Source organism: Labrus bergylta, chromosome 15 (genome assembly GCF_963930695.1).
Source record: "Labrus bergylta chromosome 15, fLabBer1.1, whole genome shotgun sequence".
Taxonomy (NCBI): Eukaryota; Metazoa; Chordata; class Actinopteri; order Labriformes; family Labridae; genus Labrus; species Labrus bergylta.
In genome coordinates, this window is record NC_089209.1 from 12,214,440 (window position 1) to 12,240,971 (window position 26,532).

The following is a 26,532-nucleotide window of genomic DNA, read 5'->3' on the forward strand; positions in this document are numbered from 1 at the left end:
GTAGTGTTGGCTGTAAAGCAAATTGACCCTCTGGGATAATAAAGAAATTCTTGATCCTTGAGTTAACCCTAAAATCAATAATACCATTAGGGTAGACTGATTTATGACTCCTGGAAACAAAGAAAATAAATACTGAGGGTAGATGTGGTTGGCAGAAACAGTTAAATCTGTTTAATTTTTTTATAATATTTACATGTCATGCACACAAAGTGCCCAACCCTAGTGGGTTTAAAAGACACATGAAATAAAGGTACATAAAGTTGGAAGGTCTGATTTTTCAGAAATGAACAGCAGAGATCCATGCTGTGTTTCTAAATGCACCATTGCTTTTATTTGGAGTCATATTCATGAGAGATCAGTGAGCTATCTGAACAAAGACAGAGAGGGAAGATTAAAGCTTGTGTTTATTTTAAAACAAGCTCAGATTGAAGAGTAGGCAGCAGTTGCATTGGACAACTTCATCGATTTTTCTGTGAATTGCTTTGATTAATCCGACAAGCAACTTGAGAAAGCTGCACTTCCATGTAAATATCTGTTTATAGACATTGAAGTTGAATCGTGACAAAATACTTTTCAATCTTAGCTGAGCATGCTCCGATTGCCCCTCAGTGTAGATCAAGGTAACATACAAGTGGTCAAATATGAAAGTACTCTCCCATATTGCCTACTGAGCTACAACAACTGAGACAGAAAAAAAGCACAGACATCTGGCTCACCATAAGTAATACACTCTGTTCAATAAGTGATGCTGAAATGTGTGAGGAAAGACAAGACTGTTTCTTGTTATCCAGGTACCCTTTGATAAAAAAAACATTTGACATCCGACAAAGAAGAGCTTAAAAGACAGGTCAATTAAAAGGCTGTAGACACTTTATTAAATAGTCACAAGTTAAGTGCATTATTGGGCTGTCCTTGTGTTAACATCCCTCTGTTGTGATTCTTACTGACGTACTTCAAACCCAGACAACATATTTGCATAGGGGTGAACTGTGTAGGGATCAGAAAGACTAGATTATTTAGTGTCACATGTCAACATTAGAGGGATTAGCAAACCTTGTGTAAAGTGCTGGCATAAATTCTGTGACACAGAAAAAATGCAAAATAACCAACAATCTGCTTTCTCCCATGGCTACTGCTGGAAGGCAAGATAGTGAAAACATTACAACTCCCCTTTCTCTGAGATTTATACAGAATAATATACATCTATTGTGCATATTTGTCTTCAAGAAAATAGACTTATTTTACCAGAATAAGGGATTAATTTCAGCACAAACCCATGCAAATCTAAATCTTTTTATTTGTTCTTCTCCACACATATAGGGACCACAGACCTTTATTGTGGCAGGTAGATACATCATTTCATTAAGGCTTTTAAAAATATCTAGTGTGATACATGACGTGGTTTATGTTTTAAGAGACAGAAAATTGTAACATCCATATAATACCGGAGTGAATTTAGTGCAGTTTTTAGTGTGTTCGGTCAGTGGTTCACGTGACGCAGGACGCGGCGCAGCGAGTGTCCGTCTCGTGCGCTGCACATGGCAGGAAGAGGTACAGGCTCCGTCTTATGTTCCACTATGTTGAAGGGGCACTTTTTTAGGTGGTCCGACATGCTGGGGAGGTCGGTGAAACCCCACGACAACACCGGACTGAAGGCAGTGGTGAATCTCCACACCTGCAACAGGAAAAGAAAGCAGCTGTTGGAATGATGGAGGCACTACATGACATTAATTCAGGCTCATTAAATTCTTGCATGCAATTTCTAAACAATTCTGGCTCAAAGTTCAGTTCACATTCATAGTTCACAAAGGAGATTTTGAACTAAGTTGTCAGTCCAAAAAGTGAACTAGTCCCTGTTCATTTATTCCTTTTTCTTTAGCTGCACAGGCTACTCTTTTTCAGTAGACTTGTGGGGATAATTCACTTGCAAATTTCCCCCAAAATCAACTCCATAAACACTACACCCTGTGAAAAATGATTGGTTTGATTTATTTGAAAAGGGTCGATTCTAAACAGGAAAGGGTGAAGACGCGTGTGCTCAACTGTAAATTGTAATTAATACAAGTCAATACATTACACAATTGAATCACTCTTCGCTGAGCAGACTGTCTGCCATACATATACAGAGGTGGTTTCAGTTACTTTAGGTTTCAGGTTGGGCTTCAAGAAAACGAGCTATTTAAAAACCTGTTGCTTAATTAATACACAGGCACAAAAACAACTCTATACATACAAACTCAGGGAAGCAGAGAACAGGGAGACCCCAAAGAATAAATATCGACTGTATTGTGATATTTATGAAGTGGTCATGAGCAGGACTAATCATAAAGATAAAGATAAACTTTATTGATCCCCCGTGGGGGAAATCTGTGCATTACAGCAGCTCCAGAAAACAGGGGACGGGAATATAATTATTAAAAATAAAAATAGAAGTTAAAATCAAATCAAATATATTTACATTCAGTTAAATAAAAAAAATACAATAATGTAATCATCCATCTACCTCTCAAAGTGAAAATGTATATTGAAGTACAAAACTTGTTCTAAGCTTTGTGGGCACCACTTCACAAATATATCAAGAAAAGGGCTTTAAAATATTTTTTCTTTACTCCATGAAAATGCAAAAGGACGACTAATTTTTGTTTACTAATGAATGGGGAATTTGTGACAATGTGGGTCATCTACTCACTCTGTCTTTGATCTGCCATGACACAGTGCCAGGAGCACCAGGACCTTGTCTCCGCTCCCACTGAAGCTCCACTATGCCTCTGGTCTGCAGCAGACTGGCACACACCTCCCTCATAGTCCGTGACACTAGCGACAGCTGACAGAGGCTGAAACTGTCCAGAAACCCAGCTACGTGCCACAGAATCTCAATGGGAAGCCCACTTATTTGGTCAGACTTTGAGTCAGCAGGAAGTTTGGCCCTAGGGCAAGGCTGAACCCCGAAGGACCTGAGGTGCTTGTCATGAACCACTTTTGCTCCGTGGGTGGATGGGTAAAACCTCGGCTGGGAAAAAGTGCAGCCGTAATAAGCCAGGGGGCAGCGGTGCTCCATCCAACCGTTGAGGCCGGCATGAATGTCCCCGTGTACGTTTGTGAAGTGGGATGAGAATTGGTCCCGACGGAATGACTGAGCACAGACGAATGGGAACATGTGCTGATAGCGAGGCTTAGGAGGGAGGTAACGGTTATGTGGGACTGCCTCCACCTCCAGAGCTTCCAGGACAAGGCCAAGGCGAAGAGTGCAGAAGGGGCTGGGGTAAGGGAGCTGGGGGGCGGCGTGGTCACAGGCAGGCGCAGAGGCCATGTCACCCACTCTAGTGTTTGTTACCAAGATGGCTGCAGGGAAAGTAAAAGTCTGCGTGCCAAAGTCAACACGAAAGCCATCGACGTAGACCGTATCAGAGATCCTTCTACACTCTCTGGACTCTTCTAAACAGAAGAGCAAGGCTGCTGTGATCAGATCTATCTCCCCAAGACCCATGGGATCATCCTCCTGCTCCAGGTCTGAGGTATCCACTGATTTGTCTTCCATTTTGGGTCGTATTCTATGAAGTGACCTGTCTGGGAAGAAACCTATCCGTCCATTTGGTAAGGAACAAGGGCCCAGGCCCCTAAAAGACTGGTAGTTGTGATACTTGCGCTCTTGCACATGGCTCTCTAAAAGAACGACTCCTCTATCTTCCAGTACCACATGACCGGCCCTCTGTGCCACACCCTGGCTGACGTGAACTGGAGCTATCATTGGAGGAGTAACGCAAGCATTCAAGTCTTCTTGCACCTCACCAGGACAGTCTGCTTCCGGACAGATCGCCGCTGCTTCTGAAAGCGATCTATTTGCTGTGTTTAAAATCTTAAGATCTGCTTCTCTTGGAGCCCCGTTTTCTATTAAACAGCTGGAACAAACACTTTGCTCTTCCAGGTCTTTTAAATACAGTCCTTCAGTGGCTACGGGTGTTCTGTCTTCCAGTCCATTCTGAAGATCGCCATTACTAATTTTCTGCAAAGCAGCTCCTCTGTCTGCACACACTGTGCTGCTGTCAACAGAGTTGGCCATGCTTACAAAGTCTAAAGCAGCGCATAAGCTTCTCGCAGTCTCGACTGTGGCCTCGTACAGTTTACCAAAGTGCTCCTCGTTCAAGCCATTAATTCCACTAGCTATTTTCTCCTTTGCAGAGCCTGGTGGGGGAGCTTCAGGCTGATTGGAAGATAATGACTGAGTAGGTGACTCAATAAAGGTAGAGGCTCCAGGAACAGGCAGCTCTCTCTCTGCGGTAGGTGTCATGGCAATCACCTTAAGGGACTCCAGTAATGTACGCTGGTCCTGAAGAGCGAGTGCCATGTCTAGCTGCTCTGCTTCCTCCACCCCGCGGCTCAGGCTCTCATAGGACATATAGTCCAGGCAGCTCACGGGCCATCTGTTCCACTCCATAGTGCAGCACACCACTCCAGCTGGACACACCTCGAGGTGTGCGTACATTTGATTGCGCTGCAGGCTGGCAGGGCAGCCATAGCCACCGTTTAGGCACGGGACCCTCACCAGTGGGCACAAAAGGTGGTGCTCTTCAGCTTTGCAGGAGTGAAATACAGCCCCACACACCAGAGGACAGGAGATAAGATCACAACTAATGCCTGGCTCAGGTCTGACCATGCATCTCTGGTTAACACAGGACATGCAGTGGACATGGTCCTCCTCCATCTTCAGACCCGAGGGTGTCGGTGAGGAATCCACTTTCCTAAAAATAAGAGAAAACAGAATTGTCTGATTATTTAAGACGAGACAAAACTCTTGTTTGAATGGACCTCTATTGGGGAAATAAGTGCTGGTTGGATAAACAAGAGGCACAAAAGTCTTTTGTGCACTGTTTCAATACATTGTGTCTTTGTTTTGTCAAATGACAGCCACCATGTGACTGATGACTCTACAAGGGTCAAAAGTCATTAGCACATCGAGCAGCGCTTCATTCAGTAGCGGAAAGCAGAAACATATTGAATTTAGGCAATACATATTGTGTTTCTCAGTCACACAATCATGAAGAAAAGCGTGGTCTGCCCACGGAGAACATATACAACACTAGTTTCTTCAGTTGAGAGTTGCATAATATGCAGGCTTTTTGGGCAACACATTTATTAAATAATCTTTGTGAACTTTTGCAAATTAATATTGCAGATAATAATATTTAAAGAACCCTTCTTGGACTTTTGTTACACCCATTTAGGAATAATATAATGTAATCAGCGTGGCATGGCTATGCAGCTCGGGTCATGTCATGAATCATTGCAATAATTACTGCCAGCCACCAGGTGTCACTGTCTCTGCTGAGACTCATGCTTCAAATTTCTTTTCAGCACATTCAGGAAGAGAGCTCCAAAACGTCTTTGTCCAACAAAGAATAAAGACAGCATAACATTGTACACAGGATGGATCACATGGAAGGAATCACATGGAAAAATATAGAAAACTACTCCATAAATCAGTCATGAAAGCTAAATACAGACAGTGTTGTAAGAAGAGAAGAAGAATAAAAACACTACTGGAAAACAGAGCATCTATTGTCATCTTATACCTCAAGCTTTCTCATCAACACTGACACAGCAGCTAAACTGACAAACACAAACACCAAACAATATGCAGCCTTTTTGTAAAGCCTGCTTAAACACTGCCCCCACTCCACCTTATGGGAAAGTCATCTGCAGTCACGTGATTCATCCAAAACGTTGTCTCAAACCAATACCTTATTAGGGAAGCTTCCCAGCTGGATATCAATGAGGTCAAAACCTTTCCTTTCCTATTCTGGGGACATTTCTCCAGGGAGTGCTCCTCAGAACCTAAACAAACAAACACAAATACACGAATGAATCTTTGAAAGTATACTTACAGAAAGGTAGATTTCTGTGAGTGACTGATCTCTGCTATCACACACACATTGTACAGTTTCCTCTCAGCAGGATGATTTCCTATACTGACTGAAAAATACAAAAACAGTGACACTAACACTGTGACTATAATGTATCTTATAAACATCGTTCTCAGTTAATATAAACATGCAGAATATGATTAAAATAGCTTTTCCTTTTTGTGTATTTAAATGCATTTTGCTGATATTTAATTCATGTTAATAAATCTGTAGATGCTGATTAATCTAACTCTGTATTAAATAACTAAATGTAGTTATTTTAAGGACTAGCTTTAATGAATGCGTCATAAAAGCAGCTTGTGTTGCATCAGAAACCACACGTCATCTATTGTTGTTAAACCATGAAGTTATCAAAACTAAATCACATGATATGCATGCATAAAAGTCTTAATTAGATAAGAAATGTAGCCACAAAAAGAGAGGAGACTAGAATCTCCCTAACAGGAAATATACAGTCCAAAAATACCCTGGCAAGTTTACTAACAACAAATAGCACCAATGGGAATGTGTAACTTCTCTGTACACTCGCTTGATTAAACTGTAACACTACAGGAAGACAGTTTGTTGTCAAATGTTCTCTCGCTGTTACAACTTGTTTTTGCTCGCAGCCGGCTAACCGCAGCTAGCTAGCTCGGAAGTTCACGATAATCTAACTTAACTAAATAATGTTGAGTTGGCATGTCGGAAGCTTCTTACCTTATCGTAGCGTTTTAAAAAAATAAAATAATAATAATAATAATAATGTGTGATCCGGTATGTTTGGTATTAAAACAAATACAACAAGCAAATGCTGTTACTGAGGTTACCTTTGTGGAGAAGCTGCTAACTCCAGCTAGCTACTTCTTTTTTTTTTTTTTTCCCCGGTTCAAAACTTTATTGACAAAAATGTCATTTGACATTTATAGTTTCAGGTGTTCTTAACGACTCTCAGATGGACACGAAATTAGGCAAATAAGAAAAATAAAGGAAGACATAGAACAGGGTGCATTTATGATAATAGAAAAATCTAAATTCCGAAGAACTTGCAAATGTATGAATAAGTCCTCTTCCCTTAACACTATTTCTATTTTGTATTGTTCTCTTAGTTTTTGCTTTGTGTTTTGTTGTTGTTTCCTGTCAACGCGTCTTTGAGTATTTAGAAAAGCGCTATATAAATCTAATTTATTATTATTATTATTATTATTATTATTATTATTATTATTAAGTCAAAATGTAGGCCTTTTAAAAGAATTTAGGTTACACACAAGGTGAAATTGTTTAGAAAAAAACGTCATCTTTCGTATTTTATTAACAAAAAATACACAAAGACTTAGTTATTTTAAACGTTTAAAATTGTGTTTCTAATTCATATAATTATATGACAAAAATGTCACTAGCCTATATGCTAATTATTACAGAATATTTTAGTTAACGTTAATTTGTTCAATATGCCATTGATAATCCTATTTGTTTATGCAAACTATGAAAAGATATATATAAAAAATCCAGATAACAGGTAGGCTACGTTATAATGCTTGTCAGATCATGTTTTAATGACAATGTGATACAAAATTAAAACTTGTTATTTTCTGATGAACAGTCACAGAAAAAAATACATTTTCATTAAGAAAATCACTTCATGTCTCTCGACCCTAACAGGCTTACAAGCAGTAACCAGAAACAAACAGAGGAGGTCGCTGTTGCACTGTTTTTCAAGTGGCCTCCCGGCTTGTGGTTCAACTTGTGTGCCTCAGTTCAGTGTTGTAAGACACCACGTCTCGAGGTCGGGGTCACCTACAAAACTGCACCCCTGGAGCTGGAGGAGCTGACTCATGGACATAGCAGCAACGCATGGCTCAGCAGTACCGAATACACTCGACTTTAAATGTGGAAACAAATGCATGAAGACAGAGAGACCATCACTTTATTTTGTTTGAAAATAAAGACATTTAACAATATAAAAGGGGTACGAAATTGTGCTTTCTTGTAATGAAATTACAAAGTATTAAAAAAAAAAAGAAAAAAAAATGACAGTGTTTGTATTTTGTAAATCAGATTCTCTGTGTACCACAAGGGGAAATTAGTTTTGCAGGAGCACACAGAAGATACAAGGACAACATCAACAGCAAAATCCGATTCAATCTAAAATGTTAAATGCACAAGCCTATGTTACATCTTCAGATCGACTGAAGATGTAAAATATGTTTAAAGGATTTAGGATGAGAACAAAATGCATTCACAGTTTCTGTCCGGATTTTCTCTTGCATGCTGTTTTCAGTTTTTTGTAAATCCAAAGCAAAATGACATGAAAACGATTATGATTCAGTGTTTTATGTGCTTCATTTGAGGATTAGTGACTGAGCAAGGCGACCATAAAATCTGATACTAAGGTCCCACAGTAAATAGCCTTCCAGTTGGATGTGTTGGATGGCTGAATAAGTGAATCAATGATAAACCTGACCACTAGTGGGGCTGTGAACTATCCCACCCACCTGTTTCATGGAGGTGTCTAGTGTAGAAATTCAAACCTTCCTTGACGCTACTGTTTGTATTATTATACTGTTGTTTAATGGGCTTTTCCACCAACAAAACAAACACTTGCTTTTTCATTTTTGTGTGATTTTGTTTGCGAAATTTCGTGCCCCCCCCCCCCCTGAAAAATAGACTTGAACGCTGATAGATGTTTTTTTTTTTTTTTTTAAGAAAAAGCCAGACATTGTTATGTTTTTGTCTCATCAGAAACTAAGACATTAACAACAGTTTTAGTGAGAGAAAACGGCCTTTCAAATAAATCCGATTATTGATCACTAGCTTTCTCTTTATCACAAGGCTTCTGCTTGATCAAAACAATAATAGCCCACTCATGTACATTGGCTCTTTCATACTGATACTCAAAAACTGGATGTTAAATTCATTTTCCATACGAACTCAGATCTGGGTTGTATAAATAAATACATACCAACACCTTTACTGCATTATTGTTAATCTCAGGCTAGCTGCAAATGAAGTCCCATTCAGCAGCTGGAGTAAATCTACGACTGCGACTGCATGGCTCTTACCTGCTCATCGAAACATAATCAACGACCTCCAGCCAAACGCCAGATGGCGCTGTGCAAAACGTTCATCGCTCTCCATGGTGCTAAAACCATTAACTGCAGTGTCTTTTCAGCAGCTCTATTAAAAGCCATGTGGCCTCATGTAAACTCAAGGATGGGTCGTATGAGATGGTTTAACCTACCTCTTCTATTTTCCACACGTTTTAGTGAGTGGTCATAAAATATGAAATCTGAAACTTTGGCAAAACATGATTATTGGCAGACTGAATGTTAAGTTGCCACCAATATCGAACATAATGGAACATATGGACTAATAACACATTGAAACTGTTTTAAGCGAGGTAGAAACATTGTTCGGACGTAGCTGCAGTTCCGCCCATTTCCTTTAACATTCGTGTATCTTATAAAAAACGGAGCTCCACATTTTTTAAGTTACTGATAAAGAGTTTAAAATATCATGCATATAATAACTGCACATGCGTTGTTGTGATTATTAAAGTCATATAAGTGACAACACATTTCTATAGGCTCTGGTTTGCTTTCATTTTAGCTCATATTTGCAGGTGCTATTCTCATTTACATTTTTATTAGGCCTACATATTTGAAGGCTTTAGAAAAAAACTGTATTGAAGGCGAAATGGGGGTCTACATGTTCACGTTTATGAGAGAGGGAGAGAGGGAGAGAGAGAGAGAGAGAGAGGGAGAGTGAGAGAGAGAGGGAGAGTGAGGGAGAGAAAGGGAGAGAGAGAGAGACTCAAGTGATTCATCCAAGGACCACGCGCCACAGAAGACGGACGAAGGCATGTCTCAAGGATTCAGGTAAGTTTTGATGCACTGAACAGAAATTTCCGACCTAATTGTATTTGATGTGAAAATGAGGATGAAAAAAAAAAAAAAAAATCAAGATAACGCAGGCTACTGAAAAACACAATTCATGTAATTCTAACAGATACTAGTTCTGTGTGTGTATGGATGGATGGATCGATTACTGTTATGGTTATGATTATCATCAAGCGATGTACTCTCTGTTGCATGACGGATAAGAAGCACACTGTAGGGTGAGTCTAAACCATACGCAGCCTCGTGCATAATCTTTATGTATGATTCCTATAGATGTCGAATAGGGAACGATTGTTGTTTCTCGGTTTCATTACAAACGGGGAACAATGTGTGTGTGAGAGGATAACGAGTGCAGGAAACATTCCCTGACACGTCCTTGCAACGTGTTTGGAAAGCGCACTGTCCACGGTGCTGAAAATCTGCTTTCTGGACGGCTTTGTCAATGGAAAACGAGCTCAGTGCATCCTGCCTCTTTTAGCCTTATATTCTAAATGTAAAAAAAAAAAAAGATTTTAGAGTACCTGGTTGCTCCATAGAGATCTAACTATCCCTCTAATAAAAAAAATCCCTTTGGAGAGCCACCAAAGCCCGCTGGTCAGGAAGAGGTGTGTTAAGTGCCTTGCTCAAAGGCACCTCAGTGGAAAAGGCGCGAAGACTGTTGCCAGCAACAGGAATGTATAACAGGGCGTGTATGCAAATGAGCATGCGTGCTAAGTCAACTCTGCCTACATAAAGCCAGAGCACATCTGCTCTTGTTTCTCACTTGTCTAAGCAGTTTGTGTCGTTCTCCTACAGGTGCACGCGGATCTGCCCCGGGTCTCGTGCTCGCACATCATGGTCGCTGGGATAAACGTGGATGTATCGACAGACAGCAGATAGTATGCCTATGCCTGCGCACTTGGCACGGCTCACGCGATGTGGCACAACATGGCACGCGTAAAGATGGGTCTCTTCGCTCTCCTGTGTCTCCCCACGCTCCTCTTCCGCGCCCTCGTGCTTTCCCACAGCAGCGCCATATACGAGAGGGCGGCGGTCCCTCGCGCAGTGTCCCGCTCCGTGGCCCGCATGGACGGAGACGTGATCATCGGTGCCCTCTTCTCCGTGCACCACCAGCCGTCTGCGGAGAAGGTGGCAGAGCGGAAGTGCGGGGACGTCCGCGAACAGTACGGCATCCAGAGGGTGGAGGCCATGTTCCACACCTTGGACCGGATCAACGCGGACCCGAACCTGTTGCCAAACATCAGCCTGGGTTGTGAAATCCGGGACTCCTGCTGGCACTCATCTGTGGCCTTGGAGCAGAGCATTGAGTTTATCCGGGACTCCCTCATCTCCATCAGGGATGATAAGGATGGATCCAAATGGTGCATCGACGGGACCCCCTCCCACCAGCCTCCACCCTCAAAGAAACCCATCGCCGGAGTGATCGGACCCGGCTCCAGCTCTGTGGCCATCCAGGTGCAGAACCTCCTGCAGCTCTTTAACATCCCGCAGATCGCATACTCTGCCACCAGCATCGACCTGAGCGACAAGACTCTGTTCAAATACTTCCTGAGAGTGGTGCCCTCTGACACCCTGCAGGCCCGAGCCATGCTGGACATCGTCAAGCTCCACAACTGGACCTATGTGTCTGCGGTGCACACTGAGGGTGAGACCCTGACCTAAATATTTGGAACATGAACATCATCAGCATCATCATCAGCATCATCATCATATACAACAGCCACGTTGTCCCTTTATCATCCTTCATTGTGCTGTTTTTGATCACCCATGACATCATTACTGTCAATAGAAACTACCATGATTTCTGAGTTTGGGAGCAGACAACCATTTTAAGTGAAGTTAGTCTTTAATATACAAAATAATAACTAGGCTATTATTTAAAAATGGCCTCTTGTGGATAAAATTAGATTTGAGATGTTTTGTGGAACCTTGAAAGTTAAACAAAATGAGCATTGACCAACTCCGTGAATGTTTGGATATCTAAAGCCTCAAACAATCCCAATTAAAGTCACCAAGCCGGCAAAGTTTGTCTCTTTTAGAAGGACTGATTTCAAAGAATAGCCTTTAAAGCTTCTCTTTGACTCTCTACATTTTTGCAGCCTGTCGTTGTATAATAAATCTCAATTAGGATTTGAATACAGTTGCCTGGAGTTGAGTTTTATGTGGACATTACTGAAAGCATCCTCCCACACATGCTAAGCATCATGCTGCTGGTGTGTGTGTGTGCACTATTGTATGGACTGTAAGTAGAGGGAATATGGTGTAAACATTAGCTGGTTATGATTTCTCTTTGTGTTGCCAATCTCTACTTTTACTTGATGCCTTTTTTGACAATATGATGTATCACAGTGTTTTGCATATTTGCAGTAATCACTGCCATGACCGGCTCAAAGGCCATGGCAAATCAAGAGAGAGACACTCAAATAACACTTAAATTAAACTGATTTATTTACAAAAATATGAATTAAATTGCCAAAGAAAAGAAGTTTGGATGTCAGTAGAGTCAATAGTGTAAGTGAGTGGGTGTGTGAAAAGTGTATCGTGCATGTGTGGGATGGCGAAGGCAGACAAAGTAACCAAACAAGGCGAATGCAGAAAGTCTTCCTGAGCAGACTCAAGAGGCAGCTTTTATAATGACTGTGCGCATCGGGCCCAGATGCTCTCAGTCAGACTGATTGGTCAGCCACACCTTACACCAACCTGCAACACAAGAAAAGAGAAGGCACAACCTCATCACACAATGAACTTTCACACGTTGTCATGCTACAACTGCAAGTTCTCATGGATTTTACTGGGACTGTATTCAATTGATCAACACAAAATAGAACATTAATTTGAAGTGGGATGGAAATCATTACATAGCTTTTACAAGGATTTACAGCCATAACAGTTTTGAGTCTAATGCTGTTAACTCCCTAAATATCCTGCGAGTCATACTGCCTTCAGGTAAACTTATGCATCCAACAAATATCTGCTTTCTGGGCTGTTCTGGTTGGTTAATCAAAAGCTGAAAACCCCCATGTAAAAGTGTTTCAATTGTTGCTACACGGGCAAAATGTGGAAACATCAAGGTAGGTGGAAGTACTTCGCTGCGTCAGAATTGTTAAAAAAAAAATTTAAAGTCAGTATCCTGCCAAACAAGAGTGCTCCAACTTTAACTATATTGAACAAGGGTCAGGGTGAGGAGGGGAGGATGTATGATCTTGACAGAAACCCTGGCATTATTACTATTCACATCTTGGCGTGCTCACATTCCTTTGCGAAAACTCTCTTGTTAATTTTTCTGCGACACAGCAAAACATAGTTTAAAGACATGAGGTGAAATTAGAGAAGGGTAGGATAAAATTGAGTGAATTATGTCTCTAGTTGAAGTGAATTATGTCTCTAGCTTTTCATTAGTCTTGAAGTCATTGAAGTGCATCCAAACTATGACTGACAGACTACATTACCCATGACACCCCACCCCCCTCCCTCCCTCCGAGGAGCTGAGGACTCTTGGGGAGTGTAAAACATCTTTGGAAAGTCTATTATAGTCAGGTGCAGGAGATAGGCTGACGGATGAAGAGAGGGAGTTTGGGAGCTGTAGTACCTGGAGGCATAACTAGGTGGCGTCAGCTGTCTGACCTTCAATAAACCTGCAGGAGGATCCTCTGGGACTCAAGTCATAATTTAAGAGTAATGAAAGACCAGTAAGGAGAAGGATGGATGGATTTGATTTGCAAGCAACATTATTCACCCAAAAGGCATCAGTGAGTGATATAAGTAGGATACTTTCCAAAAAATAGTTGAAAGTACACAATTTAAAGATTTAGTTGAAAGTAAATGGTGCCGTTTTCTTTCTGTAAACAAATTCTTACACTTATCATAGGTGCAGATTTGATTTTTGTTTTTTACATATACTACTTATTTTTCTCCTCCATCTGCAGTTTTCTCCTCTCCACCACCTCAGACAAGTTATAAATGCAGCCTGTTCCCGTAGCAACAGCTAAGGAAAATGCATAAATCACCTGTTTTGAATATCATCAGGCTGGTAGAAAGCAATCAAAGCAATTTTTTTTCTGTGGTCATTGTCAAGCAGGGTTGTCAACTAATGCACCACCACCCACCTGTCTGCAGCCTGGATGGCAAGCTTGAAATAATTGGAGAATATCATTTCCATTTAGCGGTTGGAGAATGAAATGAGGCAACTGGGGGGAAAAAAAAAAAAAAATCATCAAAGGACTATTGGAAAAGCAACACGTGTGTCCACCGCGTGCCTGAGTGAATGCGAGGAAATGCATTACTGCGATGCCTATTTCAGCTGCTCTGCTCACGAGAAAGAAAGCATACATAGCATATAAAGAGTGCTTGTTCTCCTATCCCTGGTGAACGTACAACAGGCATTCTAGGGTGCCAGAAACCCCCTCCATAAAAATTGATTGGCCAAACAGGGTGCCACATAATAACCTTAAACTACGATTGGCTCACAGACAGGACTTATTTTTATTTTTTTATTTTTTTATTTTTTGCAACAGGCAGCATGTTAGTAGCTTTTGTGGCAATTTATGGTTGCACATTTTTTGTAGGTTCTTTATATATCTGATTACACACTGTCCATTTTGTTCCGACATTACACTCAGGGTGTGTAAAATGTGTAAATGCTGGGATTGAACCCTACTTCCATGTTCCAGCTTGAGAGTCCTATAAATAAAGGAAATATGACATTTCCACCATTAAAAAGCAGTGGATTGTAAAAATCTGAGGCAAAACATCTATACAAGCAATATTCTAAGTTAATAAATGTAATTGATAAGCCATTTGCTTAAATTCACATTGACTAATTAAAAGTAAGCCTGGAAGTGTCTGAATGTTATAATGACCTTTTAAAGGAGTTATAGGCTACACTAAGAACTTTGTAAATTCCTTTTGAACAATAAAGTTCAAGGTTTGAGGCCTACTTAGCTGTCAGAGGTGCCAATGAGGTTACCAAATGTTTTTTAATTGATATGGCTGAGTGATGATTAATTTCCCCTATCCATTGTCCATTTTTGACTTGCTGATTCATTTACAAGTGAAGAAATGAATGTTTTTCAGATTCACTTTGCTAGTTTATCTTCAACCTTTGGATGCACGCGTGAGCAATTGATGATGACACAAAGGTATTCTATTCTATTCAAAAGAAAGTGGCAGTCATATTAATTTGGTGAAATTGGTGGATTTAAATAGTTCAACCTATACAAAGGAATGTGACTGCTGTATAAAGCCTGTATGTTACGGTATGGGACAGGCCCCTGATCAATCAATGTGAGGCCGTCAGGGACCTGAGCAAAGGCAATTTCACAACAAATGTTTCAGATATGTGGCTAGATGCTGCTCACTTCCCTTTGACAACCACAAACACACATACACACGCGCACACACACACGCTCAAGCATGCACAAATGATTGGATTGTCTGTGTAATCCAGCTCTCATGCTAAAGAGCCCTGGGCTTTACCAACAATCCCGATCGTGACACATTAGTCAAGCCGCTGCAGCCTGAATGGAAATAGAAGATTTAAACTCAAACAGCTTTACAGAGGCATTTGATTGGGTTGGTGCATGTGCAGTTAAAACAAGGATAGCTATCTTCTTCAACCCCCTATTTGACTTTGATTGCAATCAGTAGCCAGGAAACTGTCTCCAGTGACAGTCATTATCAGCGGATCAGCTCGGTCTTTACTCGAAGCACTGAGCTAGTGCTGTGTGCTTTAAGCAAAACATTGGTTTTGTCACAGAGTCATGATTATATATGTTTTGGATGAGCGCAAGTAGAGCCGTATTTTAAAATATTGATGTGTTTGTGTGAGTAACAAGGCCTGTAAACATTAATTGTGTCACTTGGATCAAAGAACAATGCTCTGTATATTGAGTACATGATTAGGGAAACTGCCTCAGAAAATGATTTATATATATATACCCACAATGGCTTATTTACTATTACCTGGCTGTGAACATGCACTTCAAATGGAAACAATGTTGTTGTTTTCTTTCAGGTGAAGTCTCACTTTTTAACAAACTTCTTCTTCATCACTTTTAGGGAACTACGGTGAGAGTGGCATGGAGGCTTTCAAAGAGCTGGCCTCTCAGGAAGGCTTATGCATCGCCCACTCGGACAAAATCTACAGCAACGCGGGGGAGAAGCACTTCGATCGCCTTTTGAGGAAACTCCGGGAACGTCTCCCAAAAGCTCGTGTTGTGGTGTGTTTTTGCGAGGGCATGACCGTCCGAGGTCTCCTGATGGCCATGAGGAGACTGGGGGTGTATGGAGAGTTCCTACTTGTCGGCAGGTATGTATAGATGTGCGTACGCGTGTGTTTTAACATTTTTAACGCACAGTTGAGAGCATCTCTCTTGATGGAAAGTAGGCCCTAATGGCTAGAAGGCCAGGAGATGCTGCGTTGCCTTCCTGATGTGCATGTCACCCAGGTAACTAAGCAGAATCAGACCACATGCCAATAGCAGTCAAAAGGAATGTTCTCCAGTGGTGAATAATTGGTATTTCTGTGACAGAGACAAAACCAGGGAGGGAAACAATGCCTGCAGTCCATTCTCTTGCTGTCTGGGATGTCTTTTTTTTTTTTTTTGTTGCATTAAGTAACCCAAGAAAGCAAACACACCTCCATTTGAAAACCTGAACGCCTTCTTCCTCATCTTCTCTGGGTTTTTAACTCTTTCATCAATTTCTCTTTCATTCCTTTCTCTTCCTCTGAAAGTCTACGTTGAGTGACAGTGACTGACTGTAGCTGAGTCTTCAAAAAAAAAAAAAAAAAAGGGCGAGAAGAGTCTCCTCACACTTCCACGGCAGCACATTACACCATGAAACAGCCCTCGAGGAACATTCACACTTGTCAGTAAAAAAAAAAAACCCACAGAAACCTTGATGCTACTTTTCAGCTCATTCATGTAAAATCATTTAAGAGAGGACGGAGGGGTTTCTGTTCACCGGGCTGTCAGCTGTATGTTACATGAGGAAGGAATTAATAAGACAGCTAAGGATGGCCGAGGCTTTGCCGGCATTTGTTGGGAGATTTGCTGAACGCTGCATGAGTGCGGCTCAAATCCTGAGCCATCATCTTCTAACAGGAAGATCTAGGAGACAATACAGCACAGAAACGTCCTTCTTTACTGCACATTTAAAATTGCTCAGGGCTTTGCCTTGTAGTTCCCAGAATGTTCAAAGATATTGACCTTACTCCTGATGCTTTAAAAACTGAGCAGAGCACTGAATGCGTCTTCATTTGCAACAGAAAAAAGTCTAAAAAAAAAGGTGTTTCATTCATCCCTTAGACTAAAAATGGTTTAAAAAGACAGTTCCTGAGGGTTTTAAGAATTTACACACCTTGAAAAAAAACAATAGATATTTGTTGCCAAATTCATTAACATATAATTGGTTTTGGCTACACTGACAAATATCTTGTTGATCGGCTACAGTATCTATCTAACTGATCTGAGTTAGGAGTCCTTGTTGTGTAGATTTAAATCTGGCAGTGGAATTTATGTCACAGCTTATTTTCCTGTATGTACTCACACACATACGTAAGAAACTTACTGACACCTCTCTGGCTTTCTTGGCATGCACAGAGGTCTTTGTTCCTTGTTATCACTATTATTCTTATGAAGCTTTTCCTTTTATTCCTGTGACGTCTCCCGGGGGAGGAATAAGGAGACATCAAGTGCTGCTCTTACCAGCTTCTGTTTATCTTATATGTGTTATGTTCAGTGCAGACGTGCATGTTTAAGTTCCTGGCAGGGGGAAGGCTTTCCAGATGCAGAACCTGGCTTTTAAATTATCCATTGTAATGACACTGGGGTTGCATTCCTCCTCGTATCTCTCCTTTTACTCTTTCCTCTATAAGAGATGGGAAAGTGGCTCTTTTTTTAGCTTGTGTGGAAGTCTCCATCGGCGGAAGAAGTGCTTCTGGGTCAGAGCGAGAAGGAGGGGAGGAGATATAGGGACAGAGTCTGGGCAGATATAGATGCCAAACCCTGTGTGGGTTTCCTGACATGTAGTCAACGACCGAATGAGGCTTGCAGACAAGTACGGGCTCATCAAATGTGAAGCTTGTTTTCATAGTTTATGCTTTCATCTTTAAAGCTTCATCCATGAAGTGCTGCAAGGATGTAAGCATACAAAGACAAAGGAGGGGCAACATTCAAATTTCACTGCTCTCTTTGTCGTACACTTCCTGTACTAAACGACATACACAAGGTTAGAGACACTTTTAAACATTGTGGGGCATTGTTCATTAGGTGGCCGGAGACCAAACTGAGAATGAAGGCTAATATCACTGTGAGCGCTGAATACATACAGATTACTACATTAACTTGAAAAGGTGATGATATGTCAGTGTTACGTTTAGGGCTCGTTTCCACAGCCCCAGAGTGGTAAGAGGGGCTACATTGGTAGAGTCGATCATCTCTTGACCAAAAGGTGGGGGTAAGATCCTCAGCTCCTGCAGCCACATGTCCGATGTGTCCTTGGGCAAGACACTAACCTCAAGTTGCTGCCGCTGCTTCGTTAGCCTATATAAATGTGTATGAATGGGATGAGTTGCTTCTGATGGTCACTTTACATAGGAGCATCTTTGCCATGTGGGTGTGAATGGGTAGGTGTGATGTGCGGTGTATAAGCGCTTTGATTAGTCAGAAGACAAAGAAAGAAAAGCACTGTACAAGCTCAAGTCCATTTACCATTAACCATTTAAAAACAGTAATGCAGGTTTAAACATACGAGTGTCTAAATCCATTACAAGTCAGAAGCAACATTTTGTTTTATAAGTTTGTATTTGGTTCGTTCAAATATTGAAAGGGTGAAGGGGTGATGAAAATGATCAATGCAGCAGCATTTTTTCCGATTTCCGTTTTGGGTGAAGTCCGTAAGTAAAGGCGAGATAATTATGAGATGCATCTGAAAAATCACTGTGTGTGAACGTGCTGTGACAGAAAGCAGCAGACATCTTTTCAACTTTGACCATTGTCGTCTTTAAAACGTCTTTCCGATAGAAAAGGTGCACACTGGGATGATCTTCTGCTGCATGCTGCTTATACACATCCAATCAGAGACCAAAAATCGTGTTCACAGTCGTTAAAAACAGCAACTGTAACTTAAAAGCCAAAAACACATCACCGACTATACTCTGAATACTAAAAAAAGAAAATCCCACAATGTGGACGGCCTGTTTTTACAGTGGAAATGTTTTGCACCCTTAGCAGCATGTTAGCCCTTGTCAGCCAGCGTACATCATGGCTTGACTACATGGTAAAAACTGAAAGTGGATTTTTACATTTTGGAAAGTGCCCAACCGCTTAAAGCCGTGCCAGGCCAGAAAATGTATCAGAGAATAAGTTGGAGGTCGAATTTGACACCAAAATAAACCAATCCTCCATCGCAGACAACCTCTAGTGTTCACAATGTTACTTTCTAGGAAATTGTTGTTTTGATCCAAGCACCGCTTTTGGATTAAAATTATACTTTGAGATGGTGGGACAGTTGTTGCTTTACACATCTGTTGTACTTTATAGCTCCCTGTATTATTGCAGTCATTACAAACCCGCCTGAGAGTTTGGAATGTGAGGGCTGTTGTTACAGCCGCTCGGCTAACCTGCTCTTCAGACGAGGGCCAGGTGAGGCAGCAGCCTCGACCCACTTTATCCCTGACCTGCAGACTCCACTCTGCATCACTTCAACACTTTACTCCCACTCTGCTGGGCTATTGTCAGGCAAAGGGGCTCTTGTCATTTTTACTGTGTGATGTCAATCATGATTTAGCCAATCAGCTGCTTCTACTAACACATAAGAAGGCAGCATTTTTTTTATGCATGCACTCTAAAGACATGTTTCAGACAGATTCCATACAAGAAAACACTGATATTTGTTTCGTTCTTGAATGCAAAAATATTCTTTAATGATTCTATTAGCTAAAAAACACATTCTGCATAGAGATGAGCTGTATTGGTATCACCACAGTTAGATTTTATGAGTCTAAGTAATTGTATCACTGACCTGGGAGCTGATTCTTGAGTGGATAAGGAGAAATCTGCATTAGGCTGCAAAAAGCTGAATAGGAGGAGACGTTGGATTTATTGGTTGTGTTTTGGAGTCTTGCTGGTCTGTACACAGATTAAGGATTTGAGCTTGCAATAAATAAGACAGAAACAGAGACATGAGGAGGTAAAGGGTGTGACAGGAAGAGCATGGGCAGGATAAGACAACTAAAAATGGATGGGAGTAGATTGTGTTATGTAATAATCACTAAACTAGGACATTTTCATTTGAGGAGGCTTCTCGAAAGGATGAGAAATCCTCCTGTGTTCACCAAACAAGATTTTGCTGAAAGGGAAAATGAAAAGGGAGAAATTTGGGATGAAGATACACAGCTAATGTTAATCTGTGTATCTAGTGCCAATCCGCTGGTTACGTTATTAGTTTCACATTCACCATCGCTACTTCACAAATGGGTATAGAAAGTGTTTCAGTGAATGTCAGAGTTTTGGTAAAATCTTGTTGTTTGGCCTTCAAATTGATAAATATATCAGGTCATGCAGGCTTCACAGAGTAGAGCCCAAACCATCGTGGCATCTGATCAGAAAATGGTTCGAAAACCTTAATTTGGAATTTTACTTGCAAAAAATATCAACCTGTCAAAAGGTGGTCCATCAAAAGTTGTGTCAGATCAGAAAACGCAGAAATGTACATGTTGAAAAAACAGCATGAAATACATTTCATTATCTCATCAAAAGATTGTCACTGGGGCGCCGGTAGCCTAGTGGTCAGTGTGCACGCCCCACATACTGAGGCCATACTGTAGTCCTCCAAGCGGGGGCGGCACAGGTTTGAATCTGACCCGTGGCTTCTTTCCCCATTCTCTCTCTCTGATTTCTGACTCTATCTAGTGTCCTATCACTAAATGAAGGCATAAAAAGCCCTCAGATAATCCTTATAAAAAGTAGATTGTCGGCTACCGAAGCCCGAAAAGAAAATGCATGTGCAAATGTTTTCTTTACTCCATTCTCTTCTTTGACTCTCAGGTGTTTTCGCGAAACCTCGACTTATTCATCTTCTATCAGGGTTGCAAAAGCACAACAAATATAGAAACAGGCCAAACTTACCACATTCGTGTGGGCAATGGCAGCTTGGCATGTCAGGGTCTGACCTATCACACAGTTTCTCACATCGTTTAGTTTTTCTTGATCTGTTGAAAATGATCCTGTTATCAAGAAGACAGGCTATGTTATGAGCTAAACAAGATTAAAAAAGATCTCCAGAAAACAACCGGAAAGTAATCATTCCCCAAGTAAAACGGAGTAAATAAAATGGATGGATGAATGTTCTCTCAGAGCCGCCTTGGTCATCAGACTCAAAAAGTCCCCGCCTGTTATTGGATGTGAAGATGACATCCAAATTCAAGGCTTGTAAGTTCTGTAAAGAAATATTGTGTCAGTTTTGAGGATGTATTTTCAAAGAGCATTTTTTTTTTTTTGAAAGAAATTGCTTGAACTTTCAGAAACCGACTAAAGAAAATTCCTACACAGCAGTTTGTGTGACAAATTGACCTTATAGCAAAAAAGAATGACATCAACATTTTTGTACTCAGGTGTCTTTGAAGTTGCTCAGAAATAACGATTGCTTCAGTTTACCTTCAGAGGAGCCCTTTTCTCTTTTGGAATACAGCCACTTGCCTGCTGGAGTGAAGATATTTTCCTCTTCACTTCACTGGGGAGATAAGCAAGCTGTCTGACTTTTTAAAGCACTCATAAAAACAATCAAGAATTCACCAATGTGTGTATGGGCCATTAGTCTCTTGTAAGACAGGAACATGATACGGTATAGTGTTTGTTGCATACAGTAGGGTACACTTGATGCTGTAAAATGGTCTCAGATTTCTCGCCATTCATTTGCCCCCAGAAGCATTACACACACACACAGATACAGACACACGCATAATCACTCCCAGGGGATGGCTTCAGTTATCATTACAGATTCACCAGCAGCATGTTGTTGTTACTGAGCGCTGATCAGTGCTTTGTGCTGAAGCAGTTGTGCTATTTATAGATTATGTTTGTCCAGATATTTAACCTTATAGCACCAGAAAATAGCATTTTGTAAGAAATGGATATAAGAATCAGGGCACCAAATTTTAACCAATTGATTTTACTTGCCTGTAACTTGCTTGTAAAACCAACAAATGTGTGTTCCTTACTTTACAACAAGTTACATAACAGAGACACTTGGCAGAGGGAGATTGTGCATAGCAACAGCTATCTGATGCAAACTGGACACTTTAATCACAATTGGAAGTGTAATGTAGTCATTTCTCACATAAGGAAAAAGATCTCACATTTCATGCCAAATTGTTTCAAAATCAATGCAATTGGAAGTTGTAGGCTTTGGGTGCATCTGTCTGAATTGAACTTGTAAATCTATGAGTTTTGCAACCAGTTGAAAGAAGATTCAAAAACTCTTTGCAGATTTCTTTCAGGTCCAAAGGCTATGCAAACAAAAAAACGAACAAAGATGGCACAAGCCCCGCAGAGAAGGTTTTTTTTTTCCGATTTGATTCAAAGAGCAGAGAAAAGATAGGTTTGATTCATAAACATTTTTTTTAGGGTCTAATGTGATAAAACATGTGTAAGAGCTTGACAAAAGCTGTAGAATCCATGAAAATATAATATGTCAGTGTGTGTTTTTAAGGTTTCCTTGAGGCGCTCATCATTACACCGTCTTGTTAAGCTGAGTATTATAGTCCATTTCTGAAACCTGACTACATTTCCACCTACTCGGTTATATAAAGAAACAGCCATGAAATCATTTTTTGCAGCTTTTAGAGATAGATATACATCTACTGTACTGTCTTTTGTTGGTGTTTCCAGGCAGCGTGCAGGCTTACTGAATGGCAGCGTGGAGTGAACCCACCTACCCATTTGCCCGTCTGCTTACTCTCATTGCAATTAGCTCCATTCGTTCTCTCTCTCTCTCTCTCTCTCTCCTTTAATGCTGCTTGAATGCTGTTATTACTAAACATAATTTGCATAATCTGCTTTTCCACACGTAACGCTCAATTCCTGCCCCTGTCTGACACGCACACTTTTGGTCGGGGTCCCATTTGGAAGGCTTGATACTTGTTCTTATTCCATTTGTGACAAAACGGATTCAGGGACAGGTACATGGACATTCTGCCTTCGTCTGACTTGGAACTGGCCACTAAGAGGGCATGATTGTGAAGCTGGTATTGTGTCTTACATGAATTTCTGTATTTTGCTGTCCTATTGGATGCTCTGCAAAAAGGGCGACTCTGGATTTGCTCTGAGATTGAATACTTAAAGTGTTCAGGGCGTTAGAAAGGGATAAAAAAAAAAAAAGAAGAGGACTTGTGGCACAACACATTTAGCTTTCTGTTTCCTGTCATCTCTGAGGCTTTCATCTCCTCCCCATCGCAGGAAGGCGAGTGCGGAGGATGTGAAATTCTGCCTATTGACTTCTTGTTGCGAGTAATTTGGCGAATAGCATGAGTGAAAAGAGAGTTTATCTCTGGTAACACAGTCAAAATAAAAGGGTATCCTTCTCATCCAGGACTGCAGATGTACTAATGGTGGTAGCTGAATTTGGTTGAAACTTGGTATTATCAGTTCTTTATAAATTCTGATGAATTAAATGTAGAATATAATCAGATTTTTGAAAGCTGCTTGGATCTCAAGATGAAGGACATTTAGGGCTGCTGAAATGATTTCAACTCAGTTGCTTGGTAGAAATGATAGTTTTAGGATTTATGTAACAGTTTCAAGTTGCCAGCGCAGAGAAAAAAAATACCGCAGGACCGTGTTTAGCTTAAATCCAATCATTTGAATGATCACCTAAAACTCTCCTCTTCCCTTCGATATTTGAGGCACGACCCACACATCCAACCATCTGCTTCTCTTTTCTAGAAAAGGCCTTCTTTCTTACAACATAAATCATGAATGTGAAATCTAATGTGAAGGCGCAAGAAAGATGAGCTGGGATTGTTTGGTATGATTCTGCCCTCTTTTTTAAGTTTGGTAAGAGTTTACTGGGTCACGTCATGCAGGATTCAAAAACTTAATAGAATTTGTTCTTAGCAGGGCAGGATTTACTGTACTACTGAAAAAAAAAGAGGCTTGTGTGCTGATTCTATTGCTGTCGCCATGGAGATTGTGTTTGGGCTCAAGGCAGGGTTGCGATCGTCTCAATGCAGATCTGTCACTCAGTCTGTCAGCAGGGCTCCAAACAACAATAGTCCCTTCTAGGGTAAATATGGCTGACATCTGAAAAATTCCACCCAGCAACAAAGATTGTAATTATAAGATAGGCACACGGTGTTCATCCAGTCATGGAGGATGTCTTGTACACACATGGAAAGAATATTCAAGTTGGGTCAGGATCCATGATTGCAGCTGTTTGTGTTCCAGCGAGCACAGGGAGCACAATGCGCTACATTTGAATATTTATAACACGCCTCTGATGTTAATTGAAAGCAGCCACACATTGTCAAGGACATCGCTCTCTCTTTCCAATTGATGCCTTGTGTTCCCTCGTGCATGGGGATGGCTGAATGACATCGGAGTGATCAAAAATAGCACGCAGGCTTTGCATCTGGACATAGTTGTCACACGGTGATTAACAGACGCTGAAATGCTTTCTTGTACAGACAGCTAGCGTTCTAGCGAAGTGTATGGAGATAACATATAAATAGAGAGAAAAACAGAAGATAGGCAGAAAGACATTTGAACCAAAGACACTCAAAAAAAGTGAGAAAAATAAGTGAGAATCTGCATTGGTAGAATTGTGCTCAAATTAAAACAAAAACAATGAATTGAAATACATAATTACAATGAAAAAAATAGAGTTTAACATTTTGCAAATGAAAAATAAAGAGTTTTTAAATAGATTTATAAGATTAAAATGTACGTGGCCTTAGGGTTTGGTCACACGGATCAGTCATTTTACAAGACATCATGTTTGTGTGTTTTAGTTATTTAATTCAGCTAATTGATTTTGTGCACATCAAACCCCTCAGATGGCTTCAGCAGCATACCAAAACAAACAGAATTCTGCCGGCTCACTAAAATGTAATATTGCATTGATTGTATAGAGCTACATGGTCTTTGTATAGCAAATATACTTTAACAGAATTTACACATTATGCAGGATGTAATAAAAATTGCATTTGATTTTAAGGTAGGAATAAAATCCTGTTTTTCTCCATGTGCAACTATGCTTGAAAGAGACATTGCACTGAAGGGAAAAATATTCCATTCATACTTTTAATGGAGATTTAAAGTGTTTGAGACAAATGATTGAATTGGTTATTTTGAAAACTAGACATATTTATCACTTTTGAAATTAAAGTTGGACACTTTTTTTTCCAAGATGAGCGTCCAAAATGTCAGGAAACGTTAAGTGTGGAAGCATTTTTCTGTTAATGCAGTAAGGTTTTACCAGCAACATACCTCAATTAGTGTTTATACACTAAGGTGACCAACTGACACTTAGATCTTGTCATCCATCACTCACTGACATTGCTGATATTGGGTTCAAAGACTTTGCCACGGGGCTCAGTAGTGGACTGGCGTCCCTTGACGGTAAAAAGCAAAGAGGTTTTTCTCCCGGCAGTGCTTCCTGTCGATGTAGAAGAGACTGATCTCCCAACTAAAACTGGGGCATGATGAATAAGTAAAAAGCAGCTTGGATGGGCTTTTAAAGTCTCCCTGGCTCACTCGGGGTCCTGTGTGTCACCTCAGGAGAGCCCTGCTGCTGCTGCTGCCATTGAGCTAACAAGCCCCCATCCCTCATTTAAACTCACAGAATAAGAGAAATGGAGGAGAATGGGAAAGTAAGGAGGGAGAGATGAAGGCAGAAAGTTTTGGAGATGTAGCATTAGTGTTCAGCCAAGGAGAGAAGCCCCTGTTTGAACAGTTCAAATTAATTACAATTTTGAATGTAGTGTCTTGGAGATAAATGTAGAACTGGAAAAATTACACCTGAGAGTTCCTGTCATGTAAAGTTAGAGGTAGCAGTGGTGGAACATAGGATGATACAGTTTTAAAAGTCGATATATGTTGCGCATAATTTGTAAGGGAAATGATGGATTGCCAATTCACTACGTTTGACAGATGTCTTACATTATAATGCATTGTTATAAACCAAACTACCCAACAGAGTAAAAGGGTAAATCACTTCTGCCGCATGAATAAGTAAGGTTTGCTGACAAAACAGAGCTAAGGCACAGAAGTTAAAATGCTATTGTCATGTTTTACTGCTACAGTGTAAACAAAACCTTGCTTACCAGGTAGGCTAAGCTAGAAGACAAACTTGCCTGAAAAAGCGAGATGATAAATTGTTCATTCCAAGCTAACATTATCACTAGTAAAAAATGTAGACCAACCCTAACCCATAACATTATCAAAGCTAATGTTAGCTAGAAAGCAGTTAACAGCTAACGTGCTGTTCTTTAGGAGCTCAAAGGTAATAGTTAATGAATGTGTTATTTAACCTTGAAATATGTCCCAAACTGCCTATGGGATAGCCTAAACTTAATAGTAGACACTTTGGGGGTTTTAAGCTGTAGCCTAATGCTAGCTAGTTGTCAATTCCTTGCTAACATTATCATTTCATAAAAACTGTAGGCCTTTTTTTCTGTAACACAATCAAACAGTTGTGTTCGCTTGAGAATGGTGGATTGCTGTCTAACAGGTGAAAAA

At 40.6% G+C, this 26,532-nt stretch overlaps 2 protein-coding genes across 4 annotated transcripts in view; one reads left to right on the forward strand and one right to left on the reverse strand.

Moving 5' to 3' along the window:
* Positions 1 to 848: 848 nt before the first annotated feature.
* On the reverse strand, positions 849 to 6,779 carry LOC109983288 (F-box only protein 30). 2 transcript variants are annotated; one of them, XM_020632918.3, is made up of 4 exons: positions 6,728 to 6,779; positions 5,739 to 5,832; positions 2,690 to 4,739; positions 849 to 1,675 (listed from the first exon to the last, which is right to left on the reverse strand). In XM_020632918.3, exons 3-4 carry the CDS (start codon positions 4,700 to 4,702, stop codon positions 1,481 to 1,483), a joined length of 2,208 nt encoding a protein of 735 aa, XP_020488574.2. In that variant the 5' UTR covers positions 4,703 to 4,739; positions 5,739 to 5,832; positions 6,728 to 6,779; the 3' UTR covers positions 849 to 1,480. The 2 variants fall into 2 exon arrangements, with proteins under 2 accessions (XP_020488574.2, XP_020488575.2); XM_020632919.3 differs by having other exon boundaries at positions 6,618 to 6,754.
* A 2,866-nt stretch (positions 6,780 to 9,645) lies between these two features.
* The window catches only part of grm1a (glutamate receptor, metabotropic 1a), a 35,819-nt gene continuing 18,932 nt past the window's right edge, over positions 9,646 to 26,532 (forward strand). For both annotated transcript variants that reach the window (XM_020632818.2, XM_020632819.2), the window contains exons 1-3: positions 9,646 to 9,775; positions 10,592 to 11,441; positions 15,854 to 16,103. In XM_020632818.2, coding sequence (XP_020488474.1) covers positions 10,712 to 11,441; positions 15,854 to 16,103 — 980 coding nt within the window. In that variant the 5' untranslated portion in view covers positions 9,646 to 9,775; positions 10,592 to 10,711. The remainder of the gene's footprint in view (positions 9,776 to 10,591; positions 11,442 to 15,853; positions 16,104 to 26,532) is intronic.